The sequence below is a fragment of the Apodemus sylvaticus genome, chromosome 3, assembly GCF_947179515.1.
Source record: "Apodemus sylvaticus chromosome 3, mApoSyl1.1, whole genome shotgun sequence".
In the NCBI taxonomy this organism is placed as follows: Eukaryota; Metazoa; Chordata; class Mammalia; order Rodentia; family Muridae; genus Apodemus; species Apodemus sylvaticus.
This window is the reverse complement of record NC_067474.1, coordinates 15,962,408-15,978,595: the sequence shown is the minus strand read 5'-3', so window position 1 is coordinate 15,978,595 and position 16,188 is coordinate 15,962,408. Positions and strand designations below refer to the sequence as shown.

The 16,188-nt window shown below is 47.0% G+C and overlaps 1 protein-coding gene across 3 annotated transcripts in view; it reads right to left on the bottom strand.

Annotated features, from left to right (window-relative positions):
- Nucleotides 1-16,188, bottom strand: part of Rgs20 (regulator of G protein signaling 20) — a 116,345-nt gene that overhangs the window by 77,918 nt on the left and 22,239 nt on the right. Inside the window, exons 3-4 of one of the 3 annotated variants that reach the window (XM_052175999.1) lie at nucleotides 13,169-13,181; nucleotides 4,502-4,816 (exon numbers count right to left, since the gene is read on the bottom strand). In XM_052175999.1, coding sequence (XP_052031959.1) covers nucleotides 4,502-4,816; nucleotides 13,169-13,181 — 328 coding nt within the window. Of the gene's footprint in view, nucleotides 1-3,066; nucleotides 4,058-4,501; nucleotides 4,817-13,168; nucleotides 13,182-16,188 lie in introns of those variants that run through there. The other 2 variants (XM_052175998.1, XM_052176000.1) reach the window with 2 other exon arrangements.

Below are 16,188 nucleotides of genomic sequence, written 5' to 3'. Positions count from 1 at the left end.
TTATAATACCAAGTACCATGGCAACAAAACCTCGTCTTTCTCAGTGTTGAAGCTAACACATACTGGATAGTTCATCCTTCTATGTGCATCTTAGCCTTGGTTGTGAAAGGGATCACAGGCCCTCAGTGTAGTTTGTCAGAGCTATGATGAAAGAGAATTCTAATCTTCCTTCCGTCCCTCAGTAGCTGAGATCCTAAACTCTCTGAATGTTTCCTCATTTGTAAAATGAAGAAGGTTGACTAAGTAATTAGGTTTTCACAATCTTATATTTTATATGATAAATAGCTTTTGGGGGTGAATTGTTTAGTATTCTTCAAAATGTTACCCTGTCTTTCCATATAGTAAGTCTCCAGACTCTCTTAAATGAAAGATCAAGTACCTCATTTCAGTATTTATATTGGCTATTTTATAAATACCACGATTTAATGTGTAATTCTTTAAATGTGTATTTGTTTAATAAAGGGAACTCTTTTCCTGATTGTTTGAGACAAGGTCTCATGTAGCCTCGGCTGGCTCTGAATTTGCTATGTAAGGGAGAATGGCCTGAGCTTCCGAGCCTCTTGTGTGCTGGGATTACCTTCATGGACACCACAGGAGCTTACACAGTGCAGGGGCTGGAACCCAGGGCTGGAACCTGCAGCTTTGTGCATTTAGACAAGTGCTCTATCAACTGAGATATATGTCCAGCCCCATAAACCCAGCTCCTTAAAACATTTATTTATTACTGCTGGGGGATTGTTTCTGGTTGGCTGGTTTTGTGTGTGGTGTATTGGAGGCGATGCTGAAGATGTGATTCATGTGGAGGACAGAGGACAGGACTGCGCAGTCAGTCAGTTCTCTCCTTCCACATTTATGGGTCCTTTGGGTACCTGTATTTAAATTCAGGTCCTCAGGCTTGCATACTAAGCGCTTTACCTGTTCTAACATCTCACCAAACCCAACTCTTTTTAAAGAGAAAACTTCCCTTCAAATTATGTTAGATGCTTCTATGCAAATGTTTCTTAATTATCCACAATGAAAGGGTCCAAGGATAGAGAAATAAACTGTATTTAAATTTAGGAATTGAGAGAAAACATTTACTGCTTCATGATTTTGTCAACGAAACCCTTTTTAGTGTGTAAACATACTGTTTATTGCATACGAAAATAGGCGTCATGCTCCCAATCTTTATATTTATTTATTTATTTATTTATTTATTTATTTATTTTGAGAAAGAATGACAATATGTAGCTCACTTGACCTCAAGTTGTATGTTTTTCTTCCCTAGGCTTGGGAGAGCTGGGGCTAGTGATGCATGCATACTTATATGTTCACGTCTTTAGATTTTGAACTCCACTAGGCCAATGTTGCATCGATATAATAACAGTAAGAACAGTTTTTTAAAAGATTTCTAAAAATTTTTATATCTATGCATGAGTGCCTGCACGCATGTGGGTCCATCACAAGCCAAGTGCCTGCTGAGGCGAGAAAAGCATACTGCATCCGCTAGAACTAAGGCTACAGGTTGTTGAGAGTATATTCTTTATACCCATGAGCAGTCTGTCTCTCCAGCACTAAGGCACTTAGGAAGCCCAGGAATTGTGCTGTATTAACCTGCAGTGGCGACTGGGCGCCAAGGCCATCCAGCAAGCTATCTGGCTGTGAAGTTTTGGAAAGCCACAAGAGGGTGGCCTGGAACACTGTCTCAGAAAAGGAAGAGGGATTTCCTTTCCAGCACACTCTATCAGAACAGAAACCTTCCTGCACCACCACTTGCTTCGCGCTGTGGCGCTGTTCTCCACCTGGGGGCGCAGAGGCAGCAGTTGCTACTGCCAGGAACCTCCTCGAGGGCCTTAGCCCCGCCCCAAACATGCTTTCACCCCACGTCTACCAGCGGCTGTGTGTGTGTGTGTGTGTGTGTGTGTGTGGCTAGCTAGCTCTCCTTGTCCAGGTTTTGCTTGCTGCTTACCGCATCCAGGAAGATCCTGACCCATCCCAGCCCCAGAGAGCCCACCTCTCCCAGCGCCCCACCTCCAGACCCGCGCGGAGAGGGTAGGTCGCAGCGCCCGCATACCCCTTCCCAACGCCCACCTTCGGTCGCCCACTACCTATATGTGGAAATTCTGCAGCGCACTGAAACATCTCCCCAAACACCCACTCCACCCCCGCGCGCTGCCTCTTCAGCGGCCTCTCCCTTACCCACTTCCCTGAAACAGTAGGTGGGGATAGGCACAAGCATCCAGATCTCCGAAAGAGCCCACCCTTGTCCCAGGGAGCTGTCTTCCTTAAGGCCCCTTGCCAGCCCAATTTCCCCAAGTCTGAGGTCACCAGCATACAAAGACCCGACTCTCCATCGCTCACCTCTGCGCAGCCTCTCTGCTTCCTACCCAAACCTTCAGTCGCTGCAGCCTGGGCACCTCCGCAGGTTCCAACCTCCCAGAGCCCCTCCGAGTGTGGGAAATCTAGCTCCGGGGCCCGGTAAGGACAGTCCCCATCGTCTGCCCCTTAAGTGACTGTTCTGTCTACTCAGTTGTCCCGTGCTGCCGCCCTCTGCGCTCGGGGTGCGGTCTGAGCGCCCACTTCTAGCTCAGCTCCGCCAGGCGGCCTGTGATGCGCTTCTCTGAAAGGGAGGCAGTGGTTCCGGGAGTGCCACCTCCTCAACCTGCGCTCAAACTGCCCGCCTCGAGTCCTCAGACCAGGGCGCATCCTTCCCCCAACTCAGAGAGAGCTGGGGCTCTTCCACTCGCTTGGGCTTTCCCAGATGCTTGGCATGGCTAATGTGCACATTAGACCTTAATGGCATTTTTTTCGTGCCTCACTGAGTCTCAAGACTTGGGACCACCTGCTGGGTGGGTCTGATATTAACTGATCACGATGATTCGGAGCCCTCCTTCAGCCAATGATATGCTCCGAACCCACAACCCACTCGCCACAACTGACTAACCCAGGGGGCGATGACCAGCCCAGGGATAGCACCACCGGGCAAGGAAGGACTGGCGCCCCAGGTCCCTCGAGCTCCTTCTACAGCCGGGTCCAGGGCTTCAGGGGAGAGTCAGACAGGAAGAAGAGGAGGACGTCTGTACTTACCTGGCCAGGGTCTTCTGGGCTAGCCGAAGGGGAAGCTCTGGCCCTCGGGCCTCCGTTGGCGGTGCGCATGCGTCCAGAGTGTGCCTTAGTTTTCTTACACTAGTAAGAGTGGTTCCTACTCCGCCCGCGCTGGCTCTCTGCCTCCCGCCCTTTCCTGCGTTTCTGGGTCTAAGCTCCGGAGCTCTCTCTCTTCCTCCTCCTTTCTCTTCTCTGACTCCTCTCCGCCCCCGCGCTCGCTTTCCTAGGGCAGGGCAATCCCCCGGCTCGCCTCCTTCTGGCGGCGGCGTGCAGCGCTGGGAGGCTGGGGGGTACTCCCTAGTCCCAATGCGGGCGAGCGGAGCCCAGATCTTGGCTTCTCTCTTCTAAACGTATCGAAATAGTGGGTGCGGCGGGAGCGAGCTTTAGGGGTTCCTGCAAGACCCTTTCTCTTAGCCCCTGGCCTTAGCTTGCGGGGGCGTCGGAGGCGGGGGTGTCCATAGTGCGTGAATGGGTGCTGGGACCTTGTGAATGGTGAGATGCTGGGGTTGGGGTGGGTGGGTGAGAGGGATAAGGGGGAAGTCGCGAGAGGAGCTGGTGCTTTCTCTGGCCCTGGGTCGCGCCTGTGAACTGCCTGCCCCTGCAGGGCAATCCCCACTGTCCCCTTTGACCCTAGCGCCACTGATCTCGGTCCCCAACTCTCTCCCTACAGCCTCTCTAGAGATCTGTTCTCCTACTCTAAGCAGTGGTCCTGCTCCGTCCCGCCAGCCAGAGTCGGTTGGCCCCACCTGGCGACTGGGATGGCAGGACGGAGTGTAGGAAAATCTAAGCCTGGACTCGCAGTCCCTCGGCAGTCTCCCTTTCTCTCGCGACTCTGGCGGTGGGAAGCGAAGCCCGCGCGGCTGCAGAACCCGGCGCCTAGCTCTGAGGACTCCCAGCGCCCGGGCCACCGAGGCCAGCAGAGTAACCCTTGGAGTGGGCCTCCGGGGCAGTGCGCCTGAGCTCAGAGGGCTAAACTCAAGCAGCCAAGTGACCCGACACAAAAATAACATCACGTCATTTCCTCCCTCTTCCTGGGAGAGGGCAGAGGAGTGGGGGCGCGAACACGGCGACTGCGAGCGGTGACAAAGCACGGGGCTGCTTGGGGAGGCTCGAGGGGGAGCTGCAACTACGGTTAGAAAAGATCCTCGGGGGTGTCGGTCCGAGGGCTTCCTCTTGCTTCCTAGGATGGTAGAAACAGAACACATCGCTTGGGAGAGAGTAGCTTCTAGGGCCTCCGCGGAGTTGGGAGTGTCCGGGAGCTGCAGGTGCCCTTTCCTCCAGTGTGCCCAGCGCTGTGCCAACCTTTCAGTATCCGCGCCAGCCTGGGGTGGGCTGGGTCAGTCAGGATTAAAGCGAGTGGGAAAGGCTGGGGTCTCCGGAAGCCGAGGGTGGGTTTGGTGGAGTACCCAGTACTCACGGACTCCGGTGAACTCTTCGCAGTACAGGCGTCCCCTTCTCTGGGCTCCGGGTTCGGACTTGCCAGCTTCAGACGACGACCCCTCGGAGGCCGCCCTGGCAGTGCCATTGAGGCCACAAGCAGGAACAGGAGGCGGCGGGGTACTGGAGAGAGCCAGGCGGTGGGCTTGGAGCTTGGCTGAGGCGGAAAGTCCCAGCGTCGCAGGCAAGCCACAGGACAGGGCCGCTGCAGAAGACACGAGAACAGTCTGGTGGGGCTGGAGAGCAGGCCAGAAAGGTGGAGAAATAGAGTTGGTGCGGTGGGCAAGTCTGGGAGCTGTGCAGGGCGGGAGGCGGGAAGGGTGTGTAGAAAGGAGAAAAACAAAACCAGCACATCATTACGATCTTGTCCAGTCACATATTTGCGACCCTGCAGAAGCATTTTGAGAAATTACTTTGGGGATACACGAGAAGGTCGGTGGAAGCAAAAAGAAAAAGCACTAACTTAGTTTCTTCCCTATTTAAACTACTTTGCCCAACGCTGAACCAGTAGCTATGGCCAATATTCAGTTTCCAGCTACTCCAAAGGAATGCAAAATTTGTGTCCATTTCCCAGCCTAGCTCATCAGAACCTGCACATTTACACCCCCATATAACCTGTGTGCACATTGAATGTGGTGGGCGCCATCGTCAATTCGTTGTTGCAATTTTTCCTCTTCTCATCTCTCGTCAGAATCCTCCTCACCTTGTCCTCCAATAGACCACTATTCCTAATAGACTTAGTTACGAGGTCCCACTAGGGTAGCTGTTAAGTGAGACTTGGGTAGTTCTCAGGCTGCGGGAAGAATACCAGACCCACCTTTCGCTGGGAGGCGGAGGAAGTGGCTGCTTCACCTTAGCAGGGGGCGCGGGGGGGGAGGGGAAAAGGGGGGAGACAGTGTTCCTTTGGTTTTGTGAGCATGCTTACCTCAGGTTTCTTTTCTGAACTCCATGTGCACATTTTCAGAGTTCTTATGCTTCCTGAAACATATTCCTAGATTCCTAGGAGACTTACGCATGAAAGGATCAAAGTAAACATGCTTTTTTTTTTCTTGGAAAGTTAAAAAGATAACATTCTTGGGCATGTTGAGTGTAGTAGTCAGGAGCACAGGGTCCTAGAAACAGCCTTCCCACTGACAACCCCCAACCGGAGAGGATGAAACTTTAATTCTCCAGTTTATATCTACTTTTGTTAAAATGAAAGATGGAAGTCAGTCTTTAAAAAGAGTCTTTGGCTGGGAGTAATGGCACATGCCTTTAATTCCAGCGCTTGGGCAGGCAGAGCTCTGTGAGTTCAAGGCCATCCTGCTTTACATAGGAAGGTCCAGGACACCCAGGACTATGTAGAAAGTACAGGTAGACCTTGTTTACGCACGCACACGCGAACACACACACACACACACACACACACACACACACTTCTTGCCTCAGTGAGAGAATTAAGATGCAAGGCAAGGCTGGGAAGGTGGCCCATTCTATAGAGTGCTCCCCCAGCATCCGGAAGCCCCAGGTTCAGCACAGCAATACTGACAGGAAGCTCACACTGAAGCGGTGGTGCCCATATAACAGGAATCAGTGCAGGACTGGGTGACCTTTGACTTCATGAATTTGAGGTCAGCATACGCTGCATAGGAATCTAAGAACATGTCTCAAATAAGAAGAGGAGGAGATGGAGGAGGTGGTGGTGGTGGAAGGGGAGGAGGAGGAAGAGGAGGAGGAGGAGGAGGAGGAAGAAGTAGCGTTACCAAAAGAAATTTCTCAAAACCTTTTTTATTGTTTTTAAAGTTTGCTTATTGTTTGTTTTGTTGCTGCTGCTGTTGAGACAATGCCTTGCTGGGTAGCTCGGCTTAGTCTGAAGATTTCTAGTCTCCGGCTTCAGCTTACTGCTTACAGGTTTGTTCCCCTGCGCCTTAGTGCTGTTTGAAGGCCAAGGCTTCCATCTTTAAGCCTGTCTTAGCTCCTTGGGCACTTACATTTACTGTAGTTACAAACCGGAACCGAACTCTGCCAATACAAACACCTCCCTCAAACAAAACACAAAAACATTTCAATCTGTCTGTGAATAAAAGAGTAGTGCTTGCCAAGAAAAATGAAGGAGGAGGCGGGAAGCAACGAATAAAAGTGACAGTGTGTCGGGGCTCCGCTGGGGAGAGCGCCAGGGAGAGCTGGGCTCAGGTCCCAAAGGGGCGCGGCGCGGGCACTCTCCAGGGTCCTGACGGCGGGAGCGGCCGCGGGCGCTCCTGGGCCTGGCTGGGTTCCCGGACTTGGTAGTCACTCGGCCTGCCTGTTTTCTTTCGGCAGTGGAAACCTTGTGGGAAGGGATTGTCTCGGAGTGGAGGTGGGGGCAGGGAAACCTAGCAACCCATTCTCATTCATGAGGCCTTTTCTGGGAAGCAGCCGAGCTCTGGCTGAATTTTGTCACTGTCGTTTGTATGCGCGGGAGAGAGTTGATCTGGGCTTTCCTTCAATACCGTTTCTTGGGGAATAGGGTCATTTAGAAGTTTTGTTCTCCGGGTTCACAGGCCCTCGCCCCTGCCTTTGCCAAGGCTCAGTTAGCTTAGCAGGTGGAGCTGTGAGCGCTGGGGGTTTCTGGAGACGTGCCAACAACTCACTTGTGGAGGGCAAAGGAACCATTTGGAAAACTCACACTGGCCACCTCACCCAGAGTCCGGGGGTCGCCTAGCCCTGGGAAGGGTAGCGGTTGCCCTCCAGCTGTGTGTGTGTGTGTGTGTGTGTGTGTGTGTGTGTGTGTGTGTGTGTTGGGGGAGGAGTGTTCAACGCATGCCAACACACTTGGCTGTACTGAGGAGCCGGACCTGGGCGGATCTTATGGGTTTAGCTATCCGGACCACGGGCCTGGGCCACACCTGCTCCTGGCTTTTGAGCCCCAGGTGCAGAGTAGCCACATGGGCGGCGGCAGTCCTAGAACCCGCTGCCAGCCTGTGCAGGACGCCAGCAACTGAGTGAAGCTACGAAATGAAAGCAGGACTGGCTCCTTTCCAGCGACCTACACCCGGACTGTGCCCAGCCTCAGCCACTGCTGCTCGCCCACACACAGGGAAGTTAGAATGCAGTGAAAACGCTGACGGGCATCCTGCACACTTCAGAGACTCAAGCAAGAGTTTGGACCGCATCCAAGAAGCCTGAAGAAGCTTAGGGCGTTTTGTAGATCCCCGCCTTTGGTATCATCAGCTTCTGTTGTGTGAAAACCCGACCTTCCCCTTTCCATCCCCATTCCCAGACAGTCTTCCCAGCCTCCCTTAAGCCCCTTCTTTGGGTATGCTTCATTAGGCATTTTGCTCCGGTCCTCTGCCTCAACACAGAGACTCTTTTGAGGGAGCTGTGAAGTGTTCAGGAAGAATTTTTTAAAAGTCCTAACAGATCCCAGAAAACAAAGTTTATACTCGTTTGCTCATGCGGAGACACGCACCATTTAGGTTCCCTAGACAATTCTGGTCCTAGCCCGGGAAGCCCTGGGGGGGGGGGACCCCAGGTGTAAGTCTGGTGGATGTGGGACGGTAATGATCTATACATCCCAATAGCAAGGACAGAGAAAGCCAGGGAATATTGATGCAGCCACAAAATTAGATTTAATAAAAGTTATCTCAGAAAAGACACTCAGCTGTCTGGTCCCAGCCCCAACTCTGCATTCTGCAGTGCAGACAGAGGCCCTGTCTTTCCCACTCTGTCTGCCCTTAGAGACAAATACTGTCAGCCTGAGGTGTTGGTAACATTAGTCACAAAGTGAACTCATCCTGTAATCCCTACTCCTGAAAGTCTTTAGGGATCAAATGACTTAAATCAGCACTAAGCTGATTGAATATCGGCCCCTCTAATTAACCATATTTGTCTGTTGAAGACAATCAATATGACATTCTGCACAGCAAAAAAGACACACTCAAATCAATGTAAATACAGCCAAGCGCCTCCCAGGCAAACTGAGATTCGTCATTTGCATTTAAACAGGAGCACTTCACAGAGGAGATGCCCATGGTGAATTAAACCACCCCCTTCCCAAAACAGGCTAAGCACTTGTGGAGAGAGAGCTAAGACAGATTAGTTTTGATTTTATGAACTGATCTGTTTTCTCCAAAACCTTATGTTTTTAAAATACTATTTTGTTGTGGCTTGGCCATATTGCATTGTTAAATGTTCTGCTATTGAAAGCATCAACATCATTCTTTTTCTAGGACCCAAGGATCCAGTAAACAGCAATTGAGAAGTAGAAAGGCAGTTGTTTTTTTGGTTTTGTTTTTGTTTTTTTGCCTGCAGTGATATCAATTGGGCAGATGGGGAGGTGATAACTGAAGTAGAACATGGCTAATAGAGCCACAGAGTATTATTAATTCAAGTACCACCCAACTATTAATAACATGCTTCTGTTTGCATTTACTAAAGGCATTTCGTTCTGGAAGCACAATGATTTAAAGCAATATTTTTACAGCTCATAATTATTTCTGACTAATTATTTAATGACTTTTAACGTGTGCTGAGAAGTTATGGAGACAGTGTACAATGGAAGTAATGCTGCCGAGGAAGGAGGGGCCAAAGATTGAGTAGTGTAGGGCAGAAGATAGGTAGTTAAGAGCTACTTAAGTTGGGACAAAACAACACTCTAGGCTCCTCCTTCCTTGTTCTGTCAGGATCCATCTGTACCATGAATTTTCAGCTAAAAGGCTCAGGAGTGAAAGTGGGCCTTGGTTTGAGTATTTGTCATATCTGCTATGATTTGAAGGTGTCCTGTGGTAGGACCTTTAGAGAGGGATTTGATCATTTGCACCAGGGAGCCAGGCAGCTCCACAGCCTTCTGTGCTCAGCCCCGCCACCAGGAGAGCTCAGGAGTGATCTCCCAGCAGTGCTTTCACTTCTGAGCACAGAGGTGAGATCTCCACCTTCTCTCTGGAGGGCACCAGCTAGGAGCACACAGGGCCTAAGATCAGTGGAGGGAAGGAGGGAAGTCTTCCCTTCTGTCCACTATTTGCACCAGGGAGCCAGGCAGTTCCACAGCTTTCTGTGCACAGACCCTGACAGAAGAGAGCTGGTCTTCCAGGAGTACAGACACATGGGCCCACAGGAGGGAAAAGCTTCAGCCAGAGACAGCAAGACCAACTAGCACCAGAGATCACAACAGAGTAAGACGCAAGATCCAAAAGTAAACTCTTGATCCTAAACGTTGTCTCCTTTGTAATCTTTATCAGATTAGTAAATGTCAACCTGGTTATTAGTTTCTGAAGCAGAGTTGAAGTTTTTTTAAAGAAGCATTTTTTAACAGACTTAAAGCAGTTGTCACTAGAATGAGAAGCACTTTACCTAGGAATGAATAAGGAAGGCCCCAGAGCTTTGCTGCGGGTTTCTCAAGGAAGAGTCTCCACAACTTGATTATTTTGTTCAACTTTTCAGTTTCTCCCTCTACATCCTAGATGCTGGAAACTGAGCACAAGGCATGTTCGTGCTACACAAGTTCCCTACCACTGAGCTGTCCTGCCCTGTCCCCTGGTTGTTGCTTTTTTAAACTCACTGTCTAATAATTCCTTGTATTTACAGATCACCAGCTGTATTAAGAGCTGACTTGACCCTTTCAAGTTAATATCTTGAAACTTGAACTGAGTACCTCGGGGTATGACCTTGTTTGGAAGCAGAGTTGCTGCAAATGTTATTAGTCAAGGTGAGGTCATGGCAGAGAAAGATGGCCTTTCTGCTGAGTGGTCTCTTTATGGAAGAATGTGAACCTACCTTTTCACATGGGAAGAATGTTGTCCAGGCATGAAGACAGAGATCAGGATGTTGTGTCTATAGCCTAAGCGATGCCAGAAATTTTTAGCAAAACACTAGAGCTCAGGAGGAGAGGCTTAGGACAGGTTCCCTCAATAGGAATTTGGCCTCCAGATTGCAACACAGAAACCCTGACTGAGTTTGTAGCCTGCTTGTCCTGTCCTGCAGATTTCAGAATTAAGACTGCAGAGTCAGTTCTTAAATTTTGCAAGCTGTTGTCTTGTTTCCCAGACTTTAGATTTGTCAGTGTTCTCAACTTTCTGGAGTTAAAATAGAAATTTTCAGCACACACACACATATACACTCACATATAGTTACATGTAAATGTTTAAGTACTTCTAAAAGAAGTTAGTAAGAACCTTGTCTTATGTTTATTGCTTTCTTGATAGTTCTGAAAACAGTGATTGACCCTTGAAAAAGGGACCAATAAATAGTTAGTGGTCAAATTAGCTACAAGTAAATACAAATTATTCAATCAGAGAGGGCACAAGATTGTTGCATATGGCACCATATAGATGAATCTTGAACATTTTATGCTAAGTGAGAGAAACCAGACACAGGAAGACAAATATTGCAAGAATCCATGTGTATGAGGTACCAAGAACAGACAAATTGAGAGAAAATGTCTGTTTGGAAAGAACTAAGATCTAGAAGTAGATAGTGGTAATGTGTGCAAGACATGATAAATGAACCTTACGCCACTGAATCACACAGTTAAATGGCTAACACTGTGAATTTTGTGTTGATTCTATTTCATTGGAATGAACAGAATTACCTCTAAACCATAAGGAGATAAAGCTCCATGGCAGAGAACTTGCTAGGGCATCCAGAGCCTCAAGCATTTCCTAGACTTGAAAATACAAAGAAGCAAGGGAACAAGCACACTCTTGCAGGTATCAGCTTCTGGTCCACTGAGGACAAAGGGAGGGCACAGAAAGATGGCGGCTCCTTCTTTCACTGAGTCCCTTGGATTCTCTCATTTTTGTGAGTGCTGTCACCATTCAAAGTGTTTGGACGATACACAGTGCTTAGCATAAGTTCTCTTCTAGTATTTACTGAAAGGTAAATTATAGTGCAAAGAAATAGGAACACAGCTGAGACAGAAGCAGGGACTGGGTAAGAAGGGTAGAAGGATGCCTCCTGCTACTACATTTTACTATATTCTTCTTGAAAATGTCAAGATGTGATGGTTTGAGTAAGAGTGGCCCCCATAGTTTAAACATTTGAATGCTTAGGGACTGGCACTGTTTGAGAGGATTAGGAGGTGTGACCTTGTGGGAGGAAATGTGTCACTGGGGGTGAGATTCAAGGTTTCAAAAGCCAAGTGCTCTCTTCCTCCCTCCCCCTCCCTCCCCCCCTCTCTCCTCCTCCTTCACTCTCTCCCTCCCCTGCCCCCTCCCTTCACCCTTCTCTTTCTCTCCTGTCTGTGGATCCAAATGTAGAACCCTCATGTCCTTTTCCAGCACCATATCTGCCTGTGTACCACCATGCTTCCCACCATGCTGATAATGAACCCAACTGCTGAACTGTAAACAAGCCCCAATTAAATACTTTTCTTTATAAGAGTTGCCATTGTCAGAGTGTCTCTTCACAGTAATAGAACACTGACTAAGACAGAAATTGGTACCAGGGAGTGGAATATTGCTGTGACAGGCCTGACCATACTGTATGTTGACAGGATGTGAACTTTAGGACTCTGGATTAGGCAAGCAGTTGCGTGAGTTAAGAAGGGCTTAATGAACCATACTAGTAAGAACATGGAACACAGCGGTGTGGAAAGCAATGTAAATTATGACAGCTTGGTCCAAGAGGTTTTAGAGGAGAATATTTGTCAGTGGCCTAGAGACTGTTTATTTGATATTTTGGTGAAGAATGTGGCTGCTTTCTGCCTTGGTTCAAGAATTCTATCTGAGGCTAAATTGAAGAGTTTTGGATCAATGGCACTGGTGGAAGAGATTTCCAGACTGCCTAGTATCGACTCTGTCATATGGTTATTAGTAATCACTCTTACACAGATCTATGATGAAAAGGAGTAGTCTGAGCAACAAAAAATACAAAATGTAGAGATTGAAGATAAAGGGAGCACAAGGAAGTATAATGGAGTGAAGTCCAGAGTTCAAGGAGATAAAAAACTTAAAGAAGGGCCTGGAGCTAAATGGAATATAGGGACTCAGAGCAAGAGCCCATCCAGCTAAGTTTCCAAATAAGGAAAAGGGATTAAAGAAAAGCTGAAGCAGTTGAGGAAACCACTGGAAACAGAGCTGATACAGATATAATTGAATGAGGGGCTGGGTTACAGTTCCAGCAAGCAGCAGACCTTGGCAGCTTTGGCCCTGTAGTTTGGCTCAGAGTCAAGGATACAAGGAAGGTATTGTGGAAGGTGTTCCTTCATGGCTAAAGAAAGCTAATGAACTCATTCATTCATTTGTCAGGGGTGTCCCTGCATGGAGGCCCAGAGAGGCCATTGTATAAAATTGTAAAAGTGACGACCCCAAGATATTGAAAATAAATACTAGAGTCATGTAATATATGTCAAGGAAAGTTTCTAACAGGATGTGGAACAGCCCAAGAGAGAGCAGTCTACAAAGCTCAAAGGAGTTGGAGATCTAATGAGCGCTATGACATCTGATGAGGAAATCGATAACTTGGCATCGGCACAGCTGGTTTTTCGATTTTGCTTTGTTCCAGGATTTCCTCACCTCTACTTTCGAACAGTAATGCATGTTACAATTATGTGCCATTGCATGTTGTAAGTATGTGACCTGCTTTTTAATTTTTATTTTATAGGGGCTTTTAGTTAAGAGATTGCCGTGAGTCTCAGAAAAGAATTTGAATTTGGCACTTTTAAACAGTGTTGAGATTTATAGAGTATGGGGACATTTGAAGGTGGACTGAGTTCATTTTGCATTATGATGTGGCTACCAAGCTATGGGGGCCAGAAAGTGGAATGTATTGGCTTAGATAAAAAATGACCCCCACGGGTTCATATATTTGAATTGTTAGTGAATGGCACTATTTGGAAGGATTAGGAGCTATGGCCCTGTTTCAGGAAGTGTGTCACTGGGGATGGACTTTGAGATTTCAAAAGGTCAAGCTAGGCCCAGTGGCTCTCTGATGTAGGACTCTTAGCTCCTTCTCAAGCACCGTGACTACCTGTGTGCCACCGTGCTTCCCACCATGCTGATCATGAACTAAACCTTTGAACGGTAAGAAAGCCCTAACTAAATGTTTTCTTTATAAGAGTTGCAATGGTCATGGTGTCTCTTCACAGCACCAGAACACTGACTAAAACACCAAGTCTCCATAAGTAGTCTAGGCTAGCCTCACATCCTGAAGCCTCAGTCTTCCAAAAGCTAGTATTATAAAGATATACCACTATAGCCTACTTAGTCATTGTTTCAACACTATTTATGGCTTCTATTTTCCCCCCAAAGGCTTGGAATTTGAAATAAGAAAGGAGGTGAGCATATTTCATGGTGGTATGCTCAATTAGAGGGTAGGAAGAGTGTTTATAGAACAAACCAGGTAAATGGATCACTTATAAAGATTTTAGATTTATTTAAAATGCAGTAAGTCACTAAAAAGCTGAGAAGAGGGCTGGAGAGATGGCTCAGTGATTAAGAGCACTGAATGTTCTTCTGAAGGTCCTGAGTTCAAATCCCAGCAACCACATGGTGGCTCACAACCACCTGTAATAAGATCTGATGCCCTTGTCTGGGATGTCTAAAGACAGCTACAGTGTACTTACATATAATAAATAAATAAATCTTTAAAAAAGCTGAGAAGAAGCAAATGACCTGATCTGACTGATATTTTGTGTACTGAACTGTGGGGTGGGGCAAGGGAGGCAAAAGTGTTTAGAGAAAAAGGAGGCTTAACAGAAAGAGGCGAGGCAGGCAGGCAGGCGAGGGTAGCAAAAATGTAAAAAGGTAAGTTTGCTGCAACTTTTCAAGGTGGACTTAGTAGAACTTTGGGTGAATCAGACGAGCAGGCTGGTCAATGGGAGCAAAGTTGATTTCTAGAGTTTCTGCCCTCTTTTGAACAGTCGGGTGGTTTGCCGAAATGAAGAAATTGAGAAAGACAGGTTTTAGCGATGCCTATGAGTCACTCAAAAGGAAATGTCAAGAAGTTTGCCCCAAGAGAGATTTGAGCTCAGAGTAGAACTCTGGGAGGAAGGAGGTAGAAATGTGTCATCAGCACAGAAGAGTACTGAAGCCAGTCCTCCAGAGAGTGCAGACGGGAAAGTGAAGCACACTGCGTCGGCCTACAGAGCCTGAAGGGTGTCCAACATCAGCCTACAGAGCCTGAAGGGTGTCCAACATCAGCCTACAGAGCCTGAAGGGTGTTCAACATCAGCCTACAGAGCCTGAAGGGTGTTCAACATCAGCCTACAGAGCCTGAAGGGTGTGTCCAGCTACAAAGGAGCCACTGATGCTCCTAATCAGGGAGGCGATATGATCCTGACTGTATTTTAGAAGGATCTCTTTTCTCGCCTGGTGTTACCTAGAGACAGACATGCTTGGGGAAAAAAGGCACCAGGTAGGAGGCTGTTGCAGCAATTTTTTGAGGTGTTCATGGCCTGATCCAAAGTGTTAAATGGGCTGGAAATAAGTGGGGAGGTACTGAGAGTGCTTTACCCAGGGACATAGATGAATGTTTGAGTCTTTCCACAATGTTAGAACTTATTGAATAACAATAAACTCACAAGGTGCAGTAACTGTAATGGGAGCAATTTGCCAGACCGTCCCCGCTTAGTAACCTGGACAAGGTCAATGCAGGTTCTTTTAATTAAAAGGTTCTTTTAATCCAATCTCAACGTCTCCCTCCCTCCCTGTCTCCCTCCTGCCCCTCCCTCATCTCTCTCCCTTGCCCACTGCAGCCTGAGGCAAACAGATCTTGGTATATTGGGCCATCTCTTTTATCACATTCAGGTATCTGGTCTCATGGTTCATTTTGCATTCTTCTACATGTAATTATCCGATTTGAACAGCACCGTTTGTTAAAAATGCTGTCTTTGTTGTGGCTTCTTTGGCAAAAATCAAGTGATCATTGGTGTGTGGAATTATGTCTGGGTTTTTAATTCAAGTCCATTAATCAATATGTCTGTTTTACTGGCTGTACCATACTGTTTTTATTACTATGGCTCTGTAATAGAAGCTGAAATCTAGGGTGAGGATATGTTCGGCAATTCTTTTATTATTCAGGATTGCTTTAGCTATCCTGGGTGGTTTTGTGTTTTCACGTGAAGTTGAAGATTTTTATTTTTAGTTTACGTGAAGAACTGTGTTGAGATTGAATCTGTAGATTGCCTTTGATAGGATGGCCTTTTTCACTGTATTAATTGTACCAATCTACAATCTTCTATTTTTTTCAACACCCTAAAGTTTTTAGTTATACAAGTCTTTCAATTGATTAGTCAGAGTTTCCCCGAGGCTTTGTTTGTGCATTTCTTTTGTTTTGTCTTATTTTGTTCTGTTTTGAGACTACTGTGAAAGGTATTCTTTGCTTTCTTTCTTTCTCAGTATGCTTGTCCTTTGTGTAAAAATGCTACTGATTTTTGCATGTTAATTTTATGTCCTGCCACTTTGCTAAAAGTGCTTACATGTTTCCTGGCATAGTTTTTAATCTTTTTATGAATAAAATCATATCTGCAAATAAATATACTTAAACTTCTTCTTTACCTATTTGTATCCCCTTGATCTAGGTCAGTTATCTTATTACTTTAGCTATGACTGCAATTACTGTATTATATAGTATAGAGAGAGTAGACATCTTTGTCTTGTTCTTGATTTTAATGTAAATGCTTTGAGTTCCTTTGAGTTCTATTTAGGCTAATGTTAGCTATAGGATTGCTGTAAATTGCCTTTATTGTGTTGAGGTATGTCCTTTGAATTCTAT